This window comes from Cucumis melo, chromosome 3 (genome assembly GCF_025177605.1).
Source record: "Cucumis melo cultivar AY chromosome 3, USDA_Cmelo_AY_1.0, whole genome shotgun sequence".
Lineage (NCBI taxonomy): Eukaryota > Viridiplantae > Streptophyta > Magnoliopsida > Cucurbitales > Cucurbitaceae > Cucumis > Cucumis melo.
The window spans coordinates 29473760-29495380 of record NC_066859.1 but is presented as its reverse complement, the minus strand read 5'-3'; the positions used below and the strand labels follow the sequence as shown (position 1 = coordinate 29495380).

The 21621-nt window shown below is 30.3% G+C and overlaps 2 protein-coding genes across 2 annotated transcripts; both read left to right on the top strand.

Annotated features, from left to right (window-relative positions):
• Positions 1 to 6705: 6705 nt before the first annotated feature.
• LOC103487914 (polyadenylate-binding protein RBP47-like) lies at positions 6706 to 11348 on the top strand. Its single transcript, XM_008446423.3, has 6 exons — positions 6706 to 7513; positions 8633 to 9113; positions 9343 to 9407; positions 9530 to 9660; positions 9765 to 9861; positions 10862 to 11348. The coding sequence occupies exons 1-6, from the start codon at positions 7163 to 7165 to the stop codon at positions 11024 to 11026; spliced, it is 1290 nt and encodes a 429-aa protein (XP_008444645.1). The 5' UTR covers positions 6706 to 7162; the 3' UTR covers positions 11027 to 11348.
• A 4070-nt stretch (positions 11349 to 15418) lies between these two features.
• On the top strand, positions 15419 to 21566 carry LOC103487917 (uroporphyrinogen-III synthase, chloroplastic). The gene is made up of 9 exons (XM_008446424.3): positions 15419 to 15722; positions 16908 to 16995; positions 17222 to 17288; positions 17917 to 18032; positions 18498 to 18593; positions 19621 to 19676; positions 20159 to 20244; positions 20360 to 20494; positions 21240 to 21566. The coding sequence occupies exons 1-9, from the start codon at positions 15495 to 15497 to the stop codon at positions 21304 to 21306; spliced, it is 939 nt and encodes a 312-aa protein (XP_008444646.1). The 5' UTR covers positions 15419 to 15494; the 3' UTR covers positions 21307 to 21566.
• The last annotated feature ends 55 nt before the right edge of the window (positions 21567 to 21621 follow it).

Here is a 21621-nt window from a genome sequence, read left to right as displayed (position 1 = left end):
GAGCAATACGGCGCCGTCTCAATTAACTCCATCCACTCGCGTTGGACGGAAAAGTTACGTATCGAACTTTTAGGTATTATTATTATTTGTAAATTTGATATTGACATGAAATTTTGTTTCGAAAGAATTAATATTTATCGATATCAAATTCTAAAGTGATGATTGCATTCATTTAAATTTGTTAGGTTATACGTAATGAAATTATCTTTTTTAAAAATTGTTTTAAATAACAAATATAGTTTATCACAAATAAAATATCTATAAATATTTTTATTTAATTTGCTATAAAAACAACTAAACTATGTATCTATAAAATATAATAATCTTTTGTAAATAATAACGTTAGAATTGAATCATCATAGTTTTAAAAATAAAAAATTATCTTTTCATTATTCGAATTCTGAAAAATACATAGGTTTGATTTTTAAGTTTTCAACTGCCGATGAGAATTTTATAATATGTAAATTTAATTCCTCAATTCTCAAATTATACACCTTCCATCACTTTAAATTGATTTTAAAAAGGTTCCTATGATAACTTTAAATTGATTTTAAAAAGGTTCCTATGGTAACTTTAAATTGATTTTGTATATAATTTTAAAAAATATATTATCTCTAAAGCTTTTTCCTTATGTATATTTTATTATATAAATATAAAAGTTATAAAAAATACTCGGAAGGCTTTTAAACACATTTTTAAAATCTCGATAATTAAAAATGTGGATTTTGAAAATTTGAGAACCAAATACATTTGTTTTTAAAAAAACTATGACTAAAATGTAATTTTTGAAAACTCGAACACTAAACAAATGTATTCTTCAAAATTCTATGACTAAAAATATGATTTATCCCTTTAAAAATTATAAGTTCCTCGTTATAGATCAATAGACCTTATAAATAGTATTTATAATAATAAAATTTAAATGAAACATAAATTATCTAATATGAGCTTTGTGATCGAGAGTTATGTGAACTAAGACTCTAAGATTTTCTAAATCGAGCCAACTGTGTAATTTAACCTCAATCATTACAATTTATAGACAAATCTTGTAATTTAAACTTCTTACTTATGAGTTGTTTTATTTTGGTGGAAGTCAACGTATTTAATTAATTTATGTCATCGATTAACTTTTTTTCATTGTCAACGTGTTAGCTTTCATGTGGGTTGGTATATCTTACCATGTTTAGAATTGTTGTAAATCTAAAAAGTAGTTTTATTTTTCATGTTAATTTGAAAAATATTAATTATTTTGCCATTGTTGCTTTCATCTTCTTATATTCATTCTTAATTATTTTCATATATTTTTAAGGTAACACGTTGAAATGCATATCCAAATTACACATGAGAATTGAAATGGTTTTCCTTTTTCCTTCTTCGTCTTTTAAGTTTCACATTTAAAACACACATTTTAAATTTTTTAAAACAAAAATAGACTCAAGTTGAATGAAACAACTTTAGAGAACAAACATTCAAATTAAACATTTAGGACAAGTATCTAATCAAAATATACCCAAAGGAGAAAATGGATTAAATTTGAGAAGAATATCAAGTAAATTTTAAATTTTACAATGGTTGACACAAGTAGTTTTGAGCCTACGAATTAAGGGTAAAGTAAATTTGAAAAATGTTTTAAAAATTTAAACCGTAATCAAAACTTACGAGTGAACTATTTCATAATTTAAAAGTTTATAATCCAATTACTTTTAATTAGTTAATAACATCAAATATCCAAATCCACCGTATCCATTACAAACTTTAGACAAACAAACTTCGTGATTATGTATGAATTATAACATTTATACATTATAATATATATATCGAAAATATTAGAAAATCGGTTAGATTGAGTACATGCGAATTTTTTAAATGTAATCGAAATCCAACTCAATACTTAATTTATGTTAGACAATCCAGATTATTCGATTGGTTGAATTATTTAAACACCCCTTCCCTCAAGACACTGCTTGAAGGTCATTCAAGTTTTATTGTATAAATACACATGCGGAAATATATTTTTACAAACATTTCTAAACATTTAGTTAAAAATATTTGACTATGTAATATCATTTTCCTACAAATATGAAATTAGTTTAACTCTTTATTTCTTTTTCAGGTTACTCTTAAATTGTTGTCAATTATACGTTAGCAGTATTTTATACAATGAAACGTGAAAGAATGTCTTGTGGATAACTTGCATATATGTGATAACGTGACTGAGGCGGTGGTGTATATATCACATGGGAGATGAGAGATAATAATGTTTAATAGGTCAACAAATTGTTCTACTTTTCTAATTAATATTAAAAAATTATCGATGTTTAAAAGAATTGGTTGTTTAACTACTTAATAAGTTAATATTATTTTCGTGCAAGAGAAATACTTGGATGATTATATTCCACATATATGCATACTTTCTCATCTAATTCTTCAATCACAAAATGTCGCTTATCAAAATTTATTTTTCAAATATTTTATTATTTTGTAATTAGAGGGATTTCATGGAAACCGGCGAATGCTCTGTTACATTAATACTCAAGCATCGTTCCTCGTATAAATTTTTATTTGTATGTTTATAGGATTAGGTCGGCAATTTCACCCATATAAAGTATGTAACAACAACAAATAGGTTATAATCAATCCATTTTTTCAACTTTAGTCTTTAAAAATTATTGTTTTTTAAATGGGCTAAACGATGACAATATTTAGAAAAAATAAAATACAGTTACACGTAAGTATTGTTTCTAAATTTTAAGACTTGTGAAAAATACTGTGATTAGATTAAATATTTAAAATTGTTGATATAAAATTAAACAAACTCATAGGTATTTTTGAACATATCAATATGGTTCCTTTTAGATGTGTAATACCCACATATGCTTCGAAAGTAATATCTTTTGGATAATTATAACGTAAAGCATTCTTATACCTAATAATTATGTATAAATAACATTTTAAAAAGTATATAGTTATGATTTAAGAAAACTCTACTGTTTATATATTTTAATTAATGATATTGTCTTTTGTCCTAAATCAAAAATTTATTACATTTAGAAGTTATTTTACATTGTATTATGTTTATTAATATTTGGGATATAAAATGGTAGTATTAGCATTGATCACTAAACTTAAGCCAAAAGAAACTAGTTGACTTTAGGATTAGAGTTATTTGTCTGGTTAAAATTTAATCTATGTTCTAAAAAGGAGACACAAATTGAAATACAAATATAGAGAAAATATAATTTTAAAATAAATATATATAATAAACATTTTATGAAATTTTCACTATTTCTAGGAGTTTCAATCGATACATGTGTCTAATAACACTAACAAAATGTCACTATTCGTAGACAATTTGACAAGCATGAAATGGTTTACATGATCTTTAAAAATTATATTCAAAACACATAGCGCGAAGTGACGCATGAAAATGGACACTAAATATAATGGATATCTATTTTAATAACATTTGTAATAATATTATATATACAAGGTTAGTTTTGGTTCTTTCAATTCATAGGACCACCCGTACTATTGTTTAATGTGTTTTATTGCTTTGCTATACCTTTTCTGTTATTTTCTTTACGAGGATGTTCTTTTTCTATTTCAATTAATATAGTAACTAAATTATAAACATTTTGTATATAGTAGTAAAAAAAGTGATTATTAAGGATCCGTTTTCGTTTAAATATAATTTGATTATGTAAAAAAAACATTAAATTCATTAAAATATGACAAAATTTAACTATAAAATATAAACATTTTATAAATCCCGATGCAAAATCAATAACTATAATACAATTATTTTTATTAATCATATGCTATTAAAGTTTGATTTCAAATATTATTTATCGTAAACGATGTTGATTTAAGTTCAATTCAATTATGCTATTATGTAAATGTCATGGTTGTACGATATTAAAGATAATATAAATGACTATCTCGATAAAAAAAGTATATAATGTAAAATTCTACCTAATTTTAATGATGCTAAAAAGAATAAATTTAAATTTAGAATAACATATAATATACATATGGCATGATTTGAAATTTAAAATTTAAAATAACATAAACATACATATTGCAAAATTTAAATTTTGAAATTTAAAATTTTGAAAATATTAATAAACATATTTACAATTTAAATATGGTAAATCAAAGTAATATATAAATTTAAATATTGAACCAATTAAAATTCAAAATTAAATTAAATATATAAATATAAAATAAACATAGTTAAATAGAAAAGAAAATTTAAAATTAGATGTAAAATTTTTAAATCAAATAATACACTAATCTAAATATTAAAATTTTAATTTTCAAAATTAAGTTATCTTATAATTAAGAAAAATTAAGAAAATAAAAATAAAAATTTTATAAAAAATATTAAACATATAAATATATGAAAGATTAACAATATAAATACAAGTTAAGAAATATATATATATATATATATATAAAAGAAGTAAATAAAAAAAATCATAGAAGTAAATACAAGTACTTCACCGGTGAGTCAGATATAGATTTTAAGACATAATGAAGATATAATCGAACAAAATGGAAACAAGATTGAGATAAATTATTTCTCGTAGTTTCTCTAGTTTTTAAAAAGTACGATAATAGTTATCAAATATGTCTATTAAAAAATAAAAAATACAAAAAAAAAACATTAAATATAAACGTAATGAAACGGGTCCTAACTCAACTACCACAAAAACCTATAGCATATTACTCTAATGTACCAATATGTATATTTTTTAATTATTTCATTTATTTTGATTGATTATTGATGATTTATGGTCCCACTGTCACATATGATTTTATTTGAAGAAAAATTTCCTAATTTTTCTCTCATTCTCATTGAAGATAATTATTTATTTTATATATAATATATATATAAAACGACGAGGAACTAATGAGAAAAAAACAATCTATATAAATTGTGCAATACTTTAGGTAATTTTGGATGAATATGATAGAATTAGACATGTTTGTAAAAAGGTGAATGATGGATTAACATTTAATTTGACAAATTTATTTGGTTTAAACTTTAAAAGATTTTTCTTTTATTTTTTATTATTATGACAAAGATGGAGGGATTCGAAAAATTTTCTTTGTAATTATCTTCTTTCAAAGAAAAAGAAGGCTTATCTCATGTAAGTTGTAGTTAGAATGTATGTTTTCAAGGAAAATATGCATAACCTAAAGTAGTAATATGCAACTAAATAAAACAATAAGAACATGTCACATCAAATATTCAGTTACTTGCATTAACCTAAACTAACTAAATTAAAATGAATCATGGGAAGAAACTAACTTATAATCAAACCATACAAATGATTTTATTTTTTCTTTATTTTGCAAATAATATGTAAGTTTTAATTAACAAATGAATTAGGTTTCATTTCATAAAATTACAAATATAATGAAAACACTTGCATTTGTCGCAAAATACATATAATTTTTTAAAGGTCGAACTTAATATTAAACTGGCAATATCAACTAATTAAAATCATACATCATAACTGAAATAATCAAATTATTATTATTGGTCTCCGTAAAGTGAATAAATGCTTTAAAAGTAGTATGTCATAACAATGGTCATTTTAACGGATGCAAACTAACTCTATTTTTATCAACGGACAAAATTATACGAGAAGTTACATGAATAATATATAAATTAGTAAAAAATAACGACAAACAAGGTCTAAAACAACCCATAAAGTCCATGAAGAGGTCCAAGGAAAGAGGAAAGAATGAGTTGAAGCCCATTCCAAACTCATTGGCCACGATCCAACCTCGAAAACTATCTCACTTGCATCGTTGAATCTAATGAAAAATGAACCTTAAAAGACATTTAAAACTAAGGCATGATAGGCTATAAAACACCAATATCTAGAGTTCCGTTGGATGATAATTAATTTTATAAGTTAAGTTAGAAAACGAATCGATGTTAAAATCTAAGCATTAAAGCAAGTGAAAAGTACCCATACAAATAAATTCATTGCTTTTGTCTAGATCAAGATCTTAATATCAAAGAACACCGTTGTTCAATTTGTTAAGCGTTTGGTATTATTTTTTATTCTTTTTAAAATTCAACTTATAAGCACTAGTTTCCACTAACATATCTTTGCTTTATGATCTATATTTATGACTTTTTAAAAATTTTGGGCAAAATCTGAAAATCATAAGCACATATATATAAGGTAACAACAAAATTAGAAAATTTTAGAACCAAGCTCTAAAATCTAACTAAACTCTAGTTGACTTAAATTATAAAATTCATATGATATCTTTGGAGTGCAGGATATAATTAGAAAAATTTATATTTAAATTGACATAATTAATAATTTGTTAATGATTTAAATTATATAAAACTTGATGTTTGTAATAGCAAAATTGGGTTCCACAAATATTTAAGATGCCATAGAAGGGTGATTTTAAAATTGACAGGATCAAAATCTATTATTTTACCATATTTTAAAACTCTTCCTAAATGGTAAAAATAGGGTGTTAAATTGTAAAAATTATTATTATTATAAACGAACTAGTCCATTCCCAATAAAGCCGGCTTAAGGAAAGTAGCGATAAATCCGTAAACTATGTATATTCTTAAAAATTCAGGCGCTAAAAAAAGTTACCGAACTGAGGTAAAATAAAAGGAAAAAAAGGGATTTTATAGGGTGAAACGAAGAATCAAACACTCAAAAGGCAGTTGCGGCGGATGAAGAGGAGAGTGAACTTAACGACAGCACGTTGCATATAAATTACTAATAAATTTGGACGGTTAGGATCGTTTTATAGGGTTTGATCTAAGGGTTTGAGGAGCCACCGCGTCTACAAATCCAGCCATGAATCGGTGGTTTATTGATTTGCATTTGGTTTCGGCTGTTCCATTCCACCCTAATTGAGCCTCCTCTCCTTTTTCTCTCTCGCTTATCTTCTTCTTCTTCAGCCTGCGGTTATCATCAACATATACATCGCCATGGATTTCATCTCTCACTAGCTCTAAAACCTCGATTCATAAGCCCTTTTTTGCGTTCTCCCTTCTCTTCATTATTATCCTTCTTCTTCTTATTCTTCTTCTTCTTCTTCTTTCTTCCAATTTGAATCTGTAATTTTGTTTGTTCTTTTGATTTTGAGCGGTACTCAAGAGTGGGAGAAGATGCCATCGAACGGCCCTGATTCGCAGCCGCAGCAGCAGGCGGCGCATCAGACAGAGCAGAATCAGCAAACGCACAAACAGCCGCAGCCGCAGCGGTGGATGGCGATGCAGTATCCGGCGGCGGCGATGATAATGCAGCACCCGATGATGCCGCCGCAGCATTACGTTCCTCCGCCTTCACCGCACTATATACCGTACCGTCAATACCCGCCGCCGCATCAGCTTAATGGCCAGCAGCACCAGCAGCCACACCAGGGATCCACCAGCGAGAACAAGACTATTTGGGTTGGCGATTTGCAGCATTGGATGGATGAGAATTACCTCCATAGCTGCTTCGCATCCACCGGCGAGGTTTCCCATTTTACTATTGCGATTTATGTTTTTACTTTATTTTTCCTTTTCACGTTAGAATATTAATGCATACTAATTCATTTATTGGCATTTTATTGGTATCTACTGTTCTGGATTTGTTTTGCTAATTTTGTTAACTGTCATTAGTGTCATTTAGCTTACCCAATATAGACAATTTTTTTTGGATGAAATAACTGAGGGTTGGCGACAGCAAAATTGTCAGGATTTTATTTTTAAATTTTATGTCTGCAAGTTATTGTTTTTGCAGTCATTCTTAACAGGTTTTCTATTTTTGTTACGGGAGACTGCTCGGAGAAATCTGCAAAACTCTTACTTGGATCCGTTGTTGTTGTTGTTGTTATCAGATTTGATGCTTTATTTAATTCTAGTGCATCTATCATCAACTTAGGCCCAAATTTGTTTAGTAAATGCGCCCATTTGTTTTACTTGGCATTTCTAAAATGATCCTTTATACCATATATGTTATGCTTTCCTCAATTGTTACGTTCTATTTTCTATCTTATTGAATGAAACAAGCTGTGTAACTTTATTTTTTTTCCTTTTAGTCTCATTATTTAATTTCGTTTAGATACTTTAGGAAAAAGAAATAGAGAAATTAAGCAGTGTAGAAGTTCAAGAGCAAGAAAATCTGAATATGGTGGAGGCATGTCGGTCTATTCAGCCCCTATATATCAAGTGCCAACACTTTAGTAATTTCATTGAAATGAAAAATGAAATAGTATGATTTTTTCTTCCTTGTATTTTTTTTTTATTCTGTCAAGATAATATATTGGTCATTTTGCACATGATAATTTATATTTAATCACGATTTCTGAATGAAAGTATTTAATATATTATCTTCAAATATTAAGATATGGTACGTACTGGCCAAGTCAGTGTTGTTTTGTTTGTGTGTGCATGTTTCTAACTTTCTTGTGTCTTTTTCATTATGGATGTTCCTTGTTTGTTGATTTGTTTCATTTCTTAGAAGAGAACCTATCAAAGAAATCCTCTTGGAGGATGTACTGTTGTCTTTTGGTCTTTTTCTAGACAGTCTTTCTTGTATCCTCTTTAAGCCCATTTCTTATGTCCCATGCTTTACGTAACTATTACTTGCAGATTTCTTCCCTTAAAGTCATTCGTAATAAGCAAACTGGTATATCAGAAGGCTATGGATTTGTAGAATTTTTCTCTCATACAACAGCAGAGAAAGTTCTGCAGAACTATTCTTCAATTTTGATGCCTAATACTGAGCAAGCTTTCCGGCTAAACTGGGCAACTTTTAGCACTGGCGACAAGCGTTCAGAAAATGGTTCTGATCTTTCTATTTTTGTAGGAGATTTAGCAGCGGATGTTACTGACAGTGTACTGCATGAAACTTTTGCTAGTAAATATTCATCTGTCAAAGCAGCAAAAGTTGTCTATGACCCAAATACTGGTTGTTCAAAAGGTTATGGTTTTGTAAGGTTTGGTGATGATAATGAGAGGTCTCAGGCCATGACTGAAATGAATGGCATATATTGCTCAAGCAGGCCTATGCGCATTGGTGCAGCAACGCCCAAAAAGTCATCTGGATATCAGCAGCAATATTCTTCACAAGGTATTTGATACTTTACTTCTTGTAGTTATTTGCTCGTAAACAATATTGAGTTCATTTGCACAGTTTTGAGTCAAAATTTTATCACATTCCTTAAAAAGGGGATTTTTATACTGGGGGCATTGTATATATGTCAAGGTTGTGGTGTAATTTTATAAGGACACTGGGACTAACCCTTGGCGAATTAAGATGCCCATACATCAGCTGTAACTATATGTTGTCTTGGTATTAGGATATGCATCAAATGGTTCATTCTCCCATGGACACCAGTCTGATGGAGATTTTACAAATACAACTGTGAGTTGGATTTCTTCACTTTGTCTTCATAATATCACTTGTTATTTCTCTTGCTAATTCTCTCTTGTTCTTTTCTTTTCTTTTTTTCCTCTTCGTCTCGGTTTTGGGGGATGTGTGTAAAGATATTCATTGGAGGGCTTGATCCAAATGTTACTGATGAAGATCTTAAGCAGCTCTTTTCTCAGCATGGAGAAATAGTATCTGTTAAAATACCAGTTGGAAAAGGTTGTGGTTTCATCCAATTTGCAAACAGGTAAACTTTGTGGGCCACACGTTGTTTGACCATATGCCAAAAGTGAGTTTTTAGTTTCTTCATCCATTTCAACTACTCATCTATTTTCTAATTCTGCCATGTAGAAAAAATGCTGAGGAGGCATTGCAGAAATTAAATGGAACTGTGATTGGCAAGCAAACAGTACGTCTTTCTTGGGGACGTAGTCCGACAAATAAGCAGGTAATTGTCTTTTGTGTTTGTGAAAATGGTAGAAACATACAACTTGTGTCTTTTAAAGCTCAATTCGCAGTAAAGCACAATAGTCTTCTGGGGCTTAATCAGAAGGCGCAAAAAAAAACCTTTTTTTTTTTTTTTTTTTGGTGAGGTGCACTGTAGATAGAAGTACTATATTAAGAAAGAAGACATTGTTGAAGTGGAAATATGAAAAAACAGGCCTCTAAAAACAAGAAGTTTCGCATTTTGGTTTAATAAATTTGATATTTTTTTTTTAGTTAATAAAGAAGGGTATACCCTAATTATTTCTATTTTTTAAAAGAATAAAAAAGCCCCAAGGTGCAGGGCTTTGAGCCGCGCACCTTATTTTGTGAGCCTAGCCTTGAAAAGCTGAGGTGCCAGACCTGCACCTTGAGCCTAGGCACACACCCGTTGCGGCTTTTTAAAACACTGCATATAACTACCTCGATTTTCAGGTTAGGAGATGCTTATGGAGTAACTAATTTTTTCTCTTTTTCTCCCACAAAAAGAGTCTACTGTTGTCTGGTGTATGCACTCTCCTTAGTTCTTACTTACATGGTAGTTAGCAAATCTGTCGTTCCTTTTTTATGTATCTGCTCTGTTTTTCTAACTATATAAGAATTACTAATTCAACTACAATTATCGTGCACTATGTTATTTGGAGGGACAACTGGAAATATCCCTCTCAAATTGTAATACCATGACTTACTAAATAAGCCATATAAACTATTATTACATTCATCATGTAGGAAGGGAATAAAATTCCCTGTTGTGAGATCTCCCGGAATCTTTACCATATGGAATATAATGAGGTAGAGAATGGAATTAGGGAAGGAAATAGAAGGAAATATGTGTTTTATTGAGTAAGTAGTATATATCTGTTTTATATAGGTTCTTTCTAAATACTTGAAATATGGACACTCCAGCTGATTATATTTCTGTTCATGTCTTGAGTATTTTATGACTGGTTCTCTTTTGTGGACAGTACCGAGCTGATTATGGTAACCACTGGAGTGGAGCCTACTATGGAGGACAAATGTATGGTGGATATGGATACGCTCTGCCGCTACCTTATGATCCACCAACCATGTATGCAGCAGCCTATGGAGCTTACCCTATGTATGGCACCCATCAACAGCAAGTGAACTGATGATTGGAAGGTAGAGAAAACAATCTATAGTTCTTATACATCGCAATTGTCCCGCCGGAAGCCTGGGGTGGGCAAATCTTCTACGTTTCTCTGTAGGATCTCACTCTATCTATAATGAGCAAAGTTGGTTCATTCCTGAATGTTCAACTTTGTTCTCGAGGTTTGCTATAAATCCCTCCATCCGTGGAGTGGAACCGAATTTTGATGGACCTGAGTTATGTAGAATATGATTTACTAACTATTCGTTTGAGACTGCGAGAACTAATAAGGAACTTAAATGTTTATTAGAATATATAATGTTATGGCGTGTAGCGTTAGCTAATTTTATTCTGCTTCTACACTTGCTTTTCAACATTAGCATGAATTTGAAGCTACAATCGATAAGATTCTAACCGTTGTTCTATTCTTGTCCTGTTCTTTTGTCTAATTTCGAAAATACTTGACATGTCTGTTTGACCAAACATCTCATGAGAAGATCAAAAAGCAAATGTCCCTTGACGGATTTTGATTGTTTCCAGATGGGAATTATCAAATGGTTTTCAGGTGCTTGTTTATTTTTATTTATCTATTTTGTTTCAGGTCTGTTTGTAATGATTTTTGTCTGGATCTATATTTAAAATGGGTGTAGTATTGATAATATTTGAGGTTTTTTCAAAATGAAAAAATAAGTGGTAAACTATTGAAGAGATGAATGGTAAATGTTCTGTTATATGATTTATTTTTTAGGATCTCTTATCAATTCCTTCTGTTTCTTTTTCTCTAATGGTTTTGTTATCCTTCCCATTATGGGAAGCAAAACCCATATATAGATGGTATAAGGTTAAAAAAGTAAATTACACATCTACTGCTCAAAATCATAACTTCGGTGGTAGAGGCGAACGTTTGTTTCTAGTTTATGTTTGGGTGGTTTTTAGATAGAACCTGCATTAGTGAATCAATTATTATTATTTTCTTTAGAAAGACTTTTTCTTCAAATACGAACTTCGGTAGGAATTTGAACTTGAGATTTTCTTGTTCTCGGTTTATTGAGATTGCAAAATGTAGGGTTATACATAGGTTTTTCCTTCGGAAAGCAGTGTTGTGAGGTGATGCTTTGTGAGTGCTCTTTTTTTTTTGCAAGCATTAGGGTTGAACGTGAAGTATTTAATGTTAATTTTTGTTTTTTAAATATTCAAATATTATAAATCGGTGGAGTAAAATATTTGTAATATATAATAAATATATGCAAAATAAAAGAAAATTTAATTACCATGCAAAGTAACTATTTTAAAATTTTAAAGTATAAATAACTTAAAAATTAAACATTTTCATGTTATTTTAATTTTTTCGTACGAAAGTTGATTGAATGAAACATCTCCTTGTTGTTTTGTTTGAAAAATTTGTGTTATTTCGATTGTAACTATCGACGATCATTGTCTGCATAACATATTATTAAGACCAGATCTACCAATGACAGTGAGGTGATCACATCGGACAACTATATCTTAGTTAGAGAATATAAAAGACTAATGTAAACAACATAAGTTTGTGAAAACACGTCTATATAAATACGATATATATAAATAAAGAGAAAATTAGTGGTTAACTATAATATAACAAAACATACTTTTTTTCATTAAAATTAAGTTAAAGAAATAAAGATAATAAAGAAATAGAAGAACAAAGACTGAAATGACATAAATAAAATAAAAAATGATGGATAAAGAAATCTCTTCAATTGAAAATACAATACTCAGAAACAAACAAAAATTAAATTAATCGAATATAGATACATATATAAATAATCTTGTAGTGCCATAAGTATTGTGAGAATATTGCTTATTTGTTTGACATATAGTTGATAGTGTTGTGGATATATAGTTGATAGTGTTGTCAAAGGTCTCATTGCATCTTTATACATAAGTTGAAAAACACAAAAATACCTATTGTTTTACATCAAATTCTCATATACATGGATTTATTTTATTGCTCACAATACACAGAGATAATGATTGAGAGTGTGAACATGAGTCACAAGAAGGATGAGAGAGAATATGTAAGTAATAAAAGGAAATAAGAGAAATTTATTTAGCTTTAAAATCGAGCCAATGAATGTTCCTACGTTTTTTCTTAATTTAATTTTTTGTGAAAAGAGTTCTAAAGTATTAAATTTTTTTAATGAATTTAACTAATCGAAAGATAATGAAATATCTAACCGTTAATTGATAAATAATAAATAATTAGAACAACCAAATTAACGTAGTAAATAAGAAAGCAAACTAGAAAGAAAAGGTTCGACACTTTTATATATGCTACATACATAGATGGATATAGAAGATTTATGTCTTCTTTTTTCTTTAAAATATATTTATCCGAGAGTAATATTTCATTCGTCTTTGAAAAGAAGCTAAAACTGGAAATATAAAACGACGAATTTGGTATCCGTTTCATTCAATCCACCATTTTCTTTAATTTTTGTTTCTCGTTTCCTTTCTTTGAATAAATAAAATAGAGTTGTGTTAGGCAGCAACTTTTCTTTTTCTTAGAATGTATGGGAAATTTATTTCTAAATATTTATTATGCATTGTTTAAGCTTCTCTTTTCTTTTTTCTGGAAGAAGATGGGAACAGAAGAAGAAACTCAATTATTTCCTTCTTCCAAAATTTTTAAAAGAATTATATATATATTTATGAAAGCTGGTTTATGCCATCTCAATTAATTTCTATATAAATTGAATCCATAACTCTTTATTTAGTTATTAAGAGAATAGTATTATTTTTTATTATCAAGAGTTCAAAACATTTTGAAAAGTGACAAAAGAACCTCCTTTCCTAAAATACTAAAAATAAGAAAACAATCACCCATACAAATGAGAATGTTATGGAAGACCTCTGTTTTTTGTTTTCTTTTAAATAGAAAAATTAGTTTTTTTTATTGACATCAACAATTTAAACCATAAATATATTGATCAATTATATAATGTTTCTAACCTTAAATCATGTATAAGTTGATATACAACGTTGGCATGCTAAAAATGATTTATGTACTAAAAATGTTGGGAATATAATTTTAAATACATTCCTATTATATGTAACAAAGAAAATGTTTAGCATAAGTTCTATAACTTTCAAGTTTCAAGGCATCAGACTATTGAGAAGTTGTTTGGCAGTGGTGGGTGCTGCAACCAAGATTACCATGGGCGAGCTTTATAGTGGTTAATGTGTTTCTGAATCTTATACCTTTACAAAGTTCGAAGGGCCAACAAAAGGTCTCGTGATACGTGAAGGGAGGTAGGAACTCTCATGACCGACCAATTTTACTTTACATATCAGACTTCAGAACCTACCTGTCTTTTACATTTGAAAGTGATTATAAAATAGTTAAAATCATCCTTTTCTTTTGACTTAAAATTATTTTCAATCACAAATTTAATCTTTAAAACCAATTTACTTTTTAAATTCAAAGTAGAAATGTATCAATTATTTTAGATTATGTTTCGAATCATAACATGGACAATTACTTCCTAATTTAAGTATGTTTATTCAAAATATTGTTGTAAAAAATCTCATATTAAGCTTATGTTTTTAAGAGGAATCCTGAAAAACTATAAATTTTACAAAATATTTATAAAATATATCAAAATTTCAAAATTTATCGATAATAGATATTGATAGTAATTGATATGCTTATATCAATGTTATTAATAGATAGTGATAAAAACAAGCCATTTTAAACTTTCATATTTGTACAATTATTAAATTATTTAATAATAATTTTTAGATGACAAATTCTTACTAAATTTTTTTAAAAATACAATATTCTAATTTTTAGAAGGTAGTAATGTATTAGATGTACCTAAGTTTTGTTCCTCAACTTATCGACCTGTTTTAAAGTGTCATGACTTTCCTAATTATATTTATAGGGTTTTTGCTTAGAAAAACTTTTAAGAAAATATTAATTTAAGAGAACCCCTAAAAGTGTAGCTTTGATCAACCTCTTAAGTATGGACCAATTTTAATCATCACCGAGGTAGTGGAGAGAGACCCACCGCCCAGCCCGCCGCGAACTTTAAGAATCTGAGCTGGCATGTGTTCCAATTACGGGACGCACTGCATCCTATGGTTCGGCCGGGCAATTAGGACGCAAATCATAAAGCAACCGACAATCTTCATAATTTTAATTTTTTTAAAAAATCATAATAATTAATAATCACGAGCTCCTTTTCTTAATGAAATTCCCGCCCGCCCACTCTCTCAATCGTTCGAAATTAGCCTTAATTCGATGGCGGGAATTGGGTGTGGTTCTCCGTATCACAATTACGATAAAGGGAAACCTGTCGACGAATGATAAGACGCAACGTGGCAGCCAAACTCAACCTTTAAATAGTAAGCATAATTAGGATCTGTTAGTTTTGGGTCATGCGTTTTATTATGTTAACATCTGGCTTTGGCCCTCTTCAGTTTTTCATCTCTGCTCAACACGTTTCCCCATGGCTTCAGTTTCTCTCTCTTCTTTCTCTCATCCGCCTTCAGTTGTTGTTCCTTCGCCTTGTCTGCAATTTTACCGGCGAATCTTACTTCCCCGTAGAACTCTTGCTTGTTCGTCCTCTGCTTGGATTTCTTCTTCTTCTTCTTCGATCACGTCTATGTCAATTTCGGCGCCGAAAGTAGTGGTTACCAGAGAGCGCGGCAAGAATGGGAAGCTCGTTAATGCTCTGGTAATTTCTTGCGTGCTCTCTCTCTTTCTTTCTATTGATTTTGTAATCTGATGATGTTTTGTTCAGATTGTTGATTTAGCTTTTGATTCCTCGAGCTTTTTTTTTTTTTTTTGCTTTGTTCTTGTTCGCATGTTTGATTCTCATTCTGGTAAGGCAATCTCATGGTGCAGCGATTTGTAGCTCTTGGCGTTTGACTAAATGTTGTTTGTTCGAGCATTTTGATTAATTTTTGCCTTCTCAAATTCTTACTAAATTTCCAGATCTTTTCGAAATTGTCGTTTTGAGCCTCTTACTACCTTTACTACTCCCTGGAATGTTCTTGTTATGGTCGTTTTCCGAGTAGACAAGGAATGCGCACTTCAGTGGACTTTTCTTGCCGCTGAGATAAAGTGGAACTGTAATGGCTGTTAAGCGCCGATATTGTTTCTGTTTCCAATAATTAAATATCTTCTATCATCAGTTGATAGATAAGAAGGCATCTAAAATCACACAAGCTGATTTATACTCGAAAATAGTCTCGGTTCAATTTCAGTACTTAGGTATATTCTCAGAACTATGTCGATTCATTCTAGAGCTGCATGTGGTGGTAAACTACTAGTTAATCTCATTTATTTTCTCTGATAAAGCTTATTCGTAATAGCTACTCAATTGGTCTTTAGGAAGCATTGATGTGAAATATATTAGTACTGTTTATCCAGTCGAGAAAATGCATATATACTCCTCCTTTTCCAAGATGCATATTATACTTCGAGATGGTTATTGCTTGAATTGGTGGTGTATTTGGATGGAATCCAGTTAATTGCTGAGTGGTCACAGTGTTTCATCCAGAAAACCGATCTTCTGTGTTAATCAAGAATAAGTACGGTTTAGTATGGGGAATAGCCATTATGTTTTATCTTGAACTTTTGTCCATTATCATCCACCAACGGATAAATATTTTTGACATAAGCACAAGGTTACATGTATATCAATGCTTCTCTCCTCGATTACCTTTAAAGAAACTAAACAAGAAAAAAAAAATCCTTGATTCGATTGCCTATTCTTAATGGACCTGTTATGAAGGTAAAATAATGGGAAAGCAAAAGTAGTTGGCCTTCATATTTTTGCATGGATGAGCGAGCTACCAGTGATGTGTGAAATCAATATAAATTTAGACTGTGTTGATATTCCTGATATTGATCACAGGCAAGACACGGAATAAACTGTTTGGAACTTCCCCTCATTCAACACAGACAAGGACCTGATTTGAATAGGCTACAGTCCGTACTTAGTGGTACGTTCTTCACGGATGGTTTTCTCTCCTTGTACTCAAAGATCTGGCCGGTCTTCTTGAAATGATTCTCTCCATATCAAATGCATGCCCACATAAATGTTGCAGGATGTGTTTCTGATGCCTTCTAATCAACAGGAATAATATTTGGGATTTTCTATGTAGCAAAGAACATTTGAAATACTGTTTAGACACAACTGTTTACAATTTATTCTTCTTTGGTTAACAGATACTGTATTTGACTGGATTGTCATAACTTCCCCTGAAGCTGGCTTGGTGTTCCTAGAGGCATGGAAGTAAGGTTTAGAACTAATTCACTAGACTCTCACCATTCTTGTATGTCACTCAATTTCATGTCGATTTCTTTTGTTTTTTCCTGACAGTTGTTAGTTTCCAAGAACTTCACAAGCTTTGAAGTTGTGTAAAACTTGTTTTCCTTGTATAGGATGCTAGCACTTTTAGAAATTTATATTCATCATACTCGTTGGTCTAGCTCTTGAGAATCCTTTTGTTACTGGATGGTTTGTTTCATGTTACAGGTGATACAGCCTATGAAAACACAATATTACCATTTGATGATATACAATGACATGCTTGTACCATCAGATAAATCATATTTTACAACATTGAGTGTGTTGTTGGAACCTTTTTTGTTCAACTTGTATGGCTGTATGGTACATGAGCCTATCATTTAATTTGAATGTATTGTTGGTCAAATGTGTCAAAATGTATAACTGAATTTTATTTTATTACTGGTCATCACATTCTTGCTGTTGGTACTAATTTGCATGGTTGGTTATACATAATCATGATCCACTGTGAATGACAGAAAGACAAACTCAAGATTGATCAATACTTTCACATCACACTAAAGCTGCTTTAGGTCATCTTTGAGTGATACCTTCACATTGTTTTGTTTCTTAGGGCCGCTGGAATGCCAAAAGTTAGAATAGGTGTTGTGGGAGCTGGTACAGCTAACATTTTTGAGGAAGTGTTGCAATCATCAAAACTACTTGAAGTGGCATTTGCACCCTCAAAAGGTATGATGCATGTCAAAATCACATTTCTGGATTGCATTTTTTCATGATTTTATTAACAATTTTAGCTATATCATTTACTTATTTCTTGAACCAAATAATATGCCGAAAAGCTCTCCAAAAAGATACTGTAGTAGAATGGAAATGGAATGCAAGAACTATAAAATCAAAGCTCTCCAAAGAAATATCTCAAATGTATTAGATACTAATTGTGCTGGTAGATTCACTCTGTTATGCTTGTTGTTGAACAATCACAATTTGTAAGGTCTTTGTAACTTCACAGTAGATTTTTTGTTTGTCTTTGTTTTTTATTATAGAAAAAGAGAGGATAAGGCGATTTCTTATTAATATTTGTTTGTGTATACGTTTGGGTTTTATTAGAATAAGAATCCTTCAGCAGAGATGCTTGGTTGTCATACACATCATAATTATTTGAATTAGTTCTTTTTCTCCATTTATCTATTTCAGCAATAGGCAAGGTCTTGGCTTCGGAGCTTCCAAAGTTAGGAAATACAAAGTGCAGTGTCTTATATCCTGCATCTACTAAGGCTAGCAATGATATTGGTATGTTTTCTCCTTTCACTCTGAGAGCTATTTCCCATTAGATAATGTGGTAGCAACAAATTTTTATTTGTTTTCATTTTTTATTGTTTTTTCATGCTACTAAATCGAACTGGAAATACTGCTTACTAAATTGTTGCTTGCTGGCGTGTTTATAAAATTGTAATTGGTTTACTTGATTAGCCACTCTTTGTGATAAGTCTAATTTTACCTGGAACGATTAACCTAATTTTCAAAGGTGAAATTTCAAAATATCTCAAATTAGATGAATAAAGAAGTTATAATCGCATTCCTTTCAAATAAAGTAGACTTCTTTGTACTTTTAGTTCACGTAAAATAGTTAGGGTGGATAACAGCCTAGTTATTTATGTTTTAGTCATTTAAATAATACGGAACTTTTGTTCTAATGAAATCTAAGGAAGAGGAAGTTATATAATTGAAGTACTTTTAAAGTGGGAGATAGTGGTGCTCGAAATTAGACTTAGGCTTGTATCGGTAAGGTGAATATTTTGAATAAAATTTATGTTTTCTTTTGTGCATCTGATTTAGTTTGTAGCTGAGACTCTTAAGGTTGGTGTTTGGGCTCCCAACTTTAAGTACGTTGGGTGTGCTATTATAGTTCATTCTGTTTATTATTTCCTATTTATTTTCTCTTTATTACATCTTTACTATTTTCTACCTAGCCTAAAATACTCTATTCTTCAAACACAAATTATTATAATCATACTACTATCGGTCACAGACCCTAATAACCAAACCACATATTACAATAGCCAAGTCAGTGGCCAGAACACCTCTAAATTCTAATATCAAATGATCTGTTTACAAGTAAGACAGTGGCAAACTTGAACTAGTTATTTTCTCTGTTAGTAACTTCTTTTCTAATTTTTTTTTTGAAGTTCTAGTATTTGTCAGTCACATTGTAGCGCCATTATACTGATTTGGTTTCAGTGTTCCATCTATTATTACGGACAATAAGTAATGGCTTCAAAAAAAGTAATCTCGGTATCCATTTTTGCCATCACTACAGAGGAATGTCTTTCAAATCGTGGATTTGAGGTCACGAGGCTCAACACCTACACCACGGTAAAGTATTCACGTCCCTTTTGTATATTTTGACTAAAAATTTAAAGGTGAAGCACACTGATTCAGTCCGTGCAATTTTTAGAGGCGTATTCATTCACTTGATCTTTACTCCAGTATACATGCTATCATTCATATTACAGCTAATTATCTAAGTATTGGCATGGTATACTAGAAAAAGCCATTACTGATTCCCTCTATATTTGCACCAATACTTAGATAATTTGTTGTGATAAGAATGATAGCATGTAAACTGGAGTTGAGAAGGAGAAATTTACCGGGAAATTGTGAACTAAACACCTAAATAATAATAATAAAAAAAGAAATAAAAAAATTAAATCAAATGCGCATCGAGTGGAAGTGCATGATGCTTATAGTCTAGCACATCTTCTTTCCATAGGAATCCTGAATCATAATGCCTTATATTCCTGCACCATTCTTTTAGTTGAGTTTTTAGGCATCATAACTACTGATGTACCTTTCAGGCACCTGTCGATTACGTTGATCAAACCATTCATGAGCAAGCACGTTCATTGCCTGTTGTCACCGTGGCTTCTCCTTCGGCAGTTCGGTAAGCAGCAGTTTAAATTGCTTGTACTGCTTTGATTAAATTAGTTCTCCCCCAGGTGAGAGGGAATTTGTAATATTAATTTGTTTGTTCCATTTTCATAATTCTGTCGCGATAGCGCATGGGTCAATCTTATTCCAGATCCAAAGGAGTGGGATAAGTCGCTTGCGTGTATTGGGGAAACAACTGCAGCAGCAGCAAATAGGTTAGGATTGAAAAACGTTTACTACCCCAAGAATCCTGGCTTGGAAGGGTGAGTTTATCCATACTTTTAAGTTAACCATCTTCTAGCTGATGCGCATATTTGATGGGGTTTTTGTGGGTTGAGTTTAAGCATTTTTTAAATGAAATAGTTGCAAATATATAACAATTGGATTCAAAGTATTAGCATATGTTGAAACGTTTTTAAAAAATTATAAGTATAGCAAAATCTGTCATAGCTTACTATATTGCAAATATTAGTCTATCACGGTTAAATCGTAAGAGCCTATTTGTTCAATTATCGTCGAAAAACTTTGTTATATTTACAATCTTTTTAAAATATTAGTATACACTTGATTATTATCCTAAAATACCAAATATATACTCTTTTGGGTTACTTTGGATTGTTTAATTTTGTTTGCCTTAAAATTTAGCAAAACATTAAGATTTAAAAATTGATTTAATAATTTTCACCTAACAATTTTTTCAAAGTCTAAAATGTTCTAAGAACTTGTTGGAGAATAAGTCATCCATGAAGAAATCATAAAATAAAATTAAATAAAAATAAATATATGTATATATAATAGCATCATAATAGAAAAACATGTTTTTTCAAAAAGTAATAATTGGTTATGGTTACTTTTAGTGAACCTATGAAAACGAACTATGCGATTTTCCCTTTTTTTTAAAACCCAACCCAACTTCTACCAATTGAGTTTCTTTAATTATTTTAAAATGATCTTTCCAGTTCAAATGTAATGAATACTGAGTATAGAGAAACTTCAATTGATATGCAGGTGGGTTGATAGTATATTGGAAGCACTAAGATCGGAAGCTCAGATTGTTGGTCATTTTTCCGAGTAGCAAATAATCGAACCATCCCATCATCACGGAGTGTTCACCTGTACATTTGACGGAGTTTTTATTCGAGGTTAGGCGGAAGAAACTTTTCCAGTAGTCCTACATATGTTTATCCTACTGTTTGTCACCTTTGGTATCAGATAACTAATTACCATTGTTATACTCTCTTTATTGTTTTTAGATGAACATGTGGGTTAGTGACTCGAACATTTGACATTTTTTGGACTATTCATTTTGTTAATAGAATGTAAATTCAGCTCCAATATCCACAATTTTCTTTCATTGCTCTTCTTCCCAACTTTGGTCTGAAATTTAGTA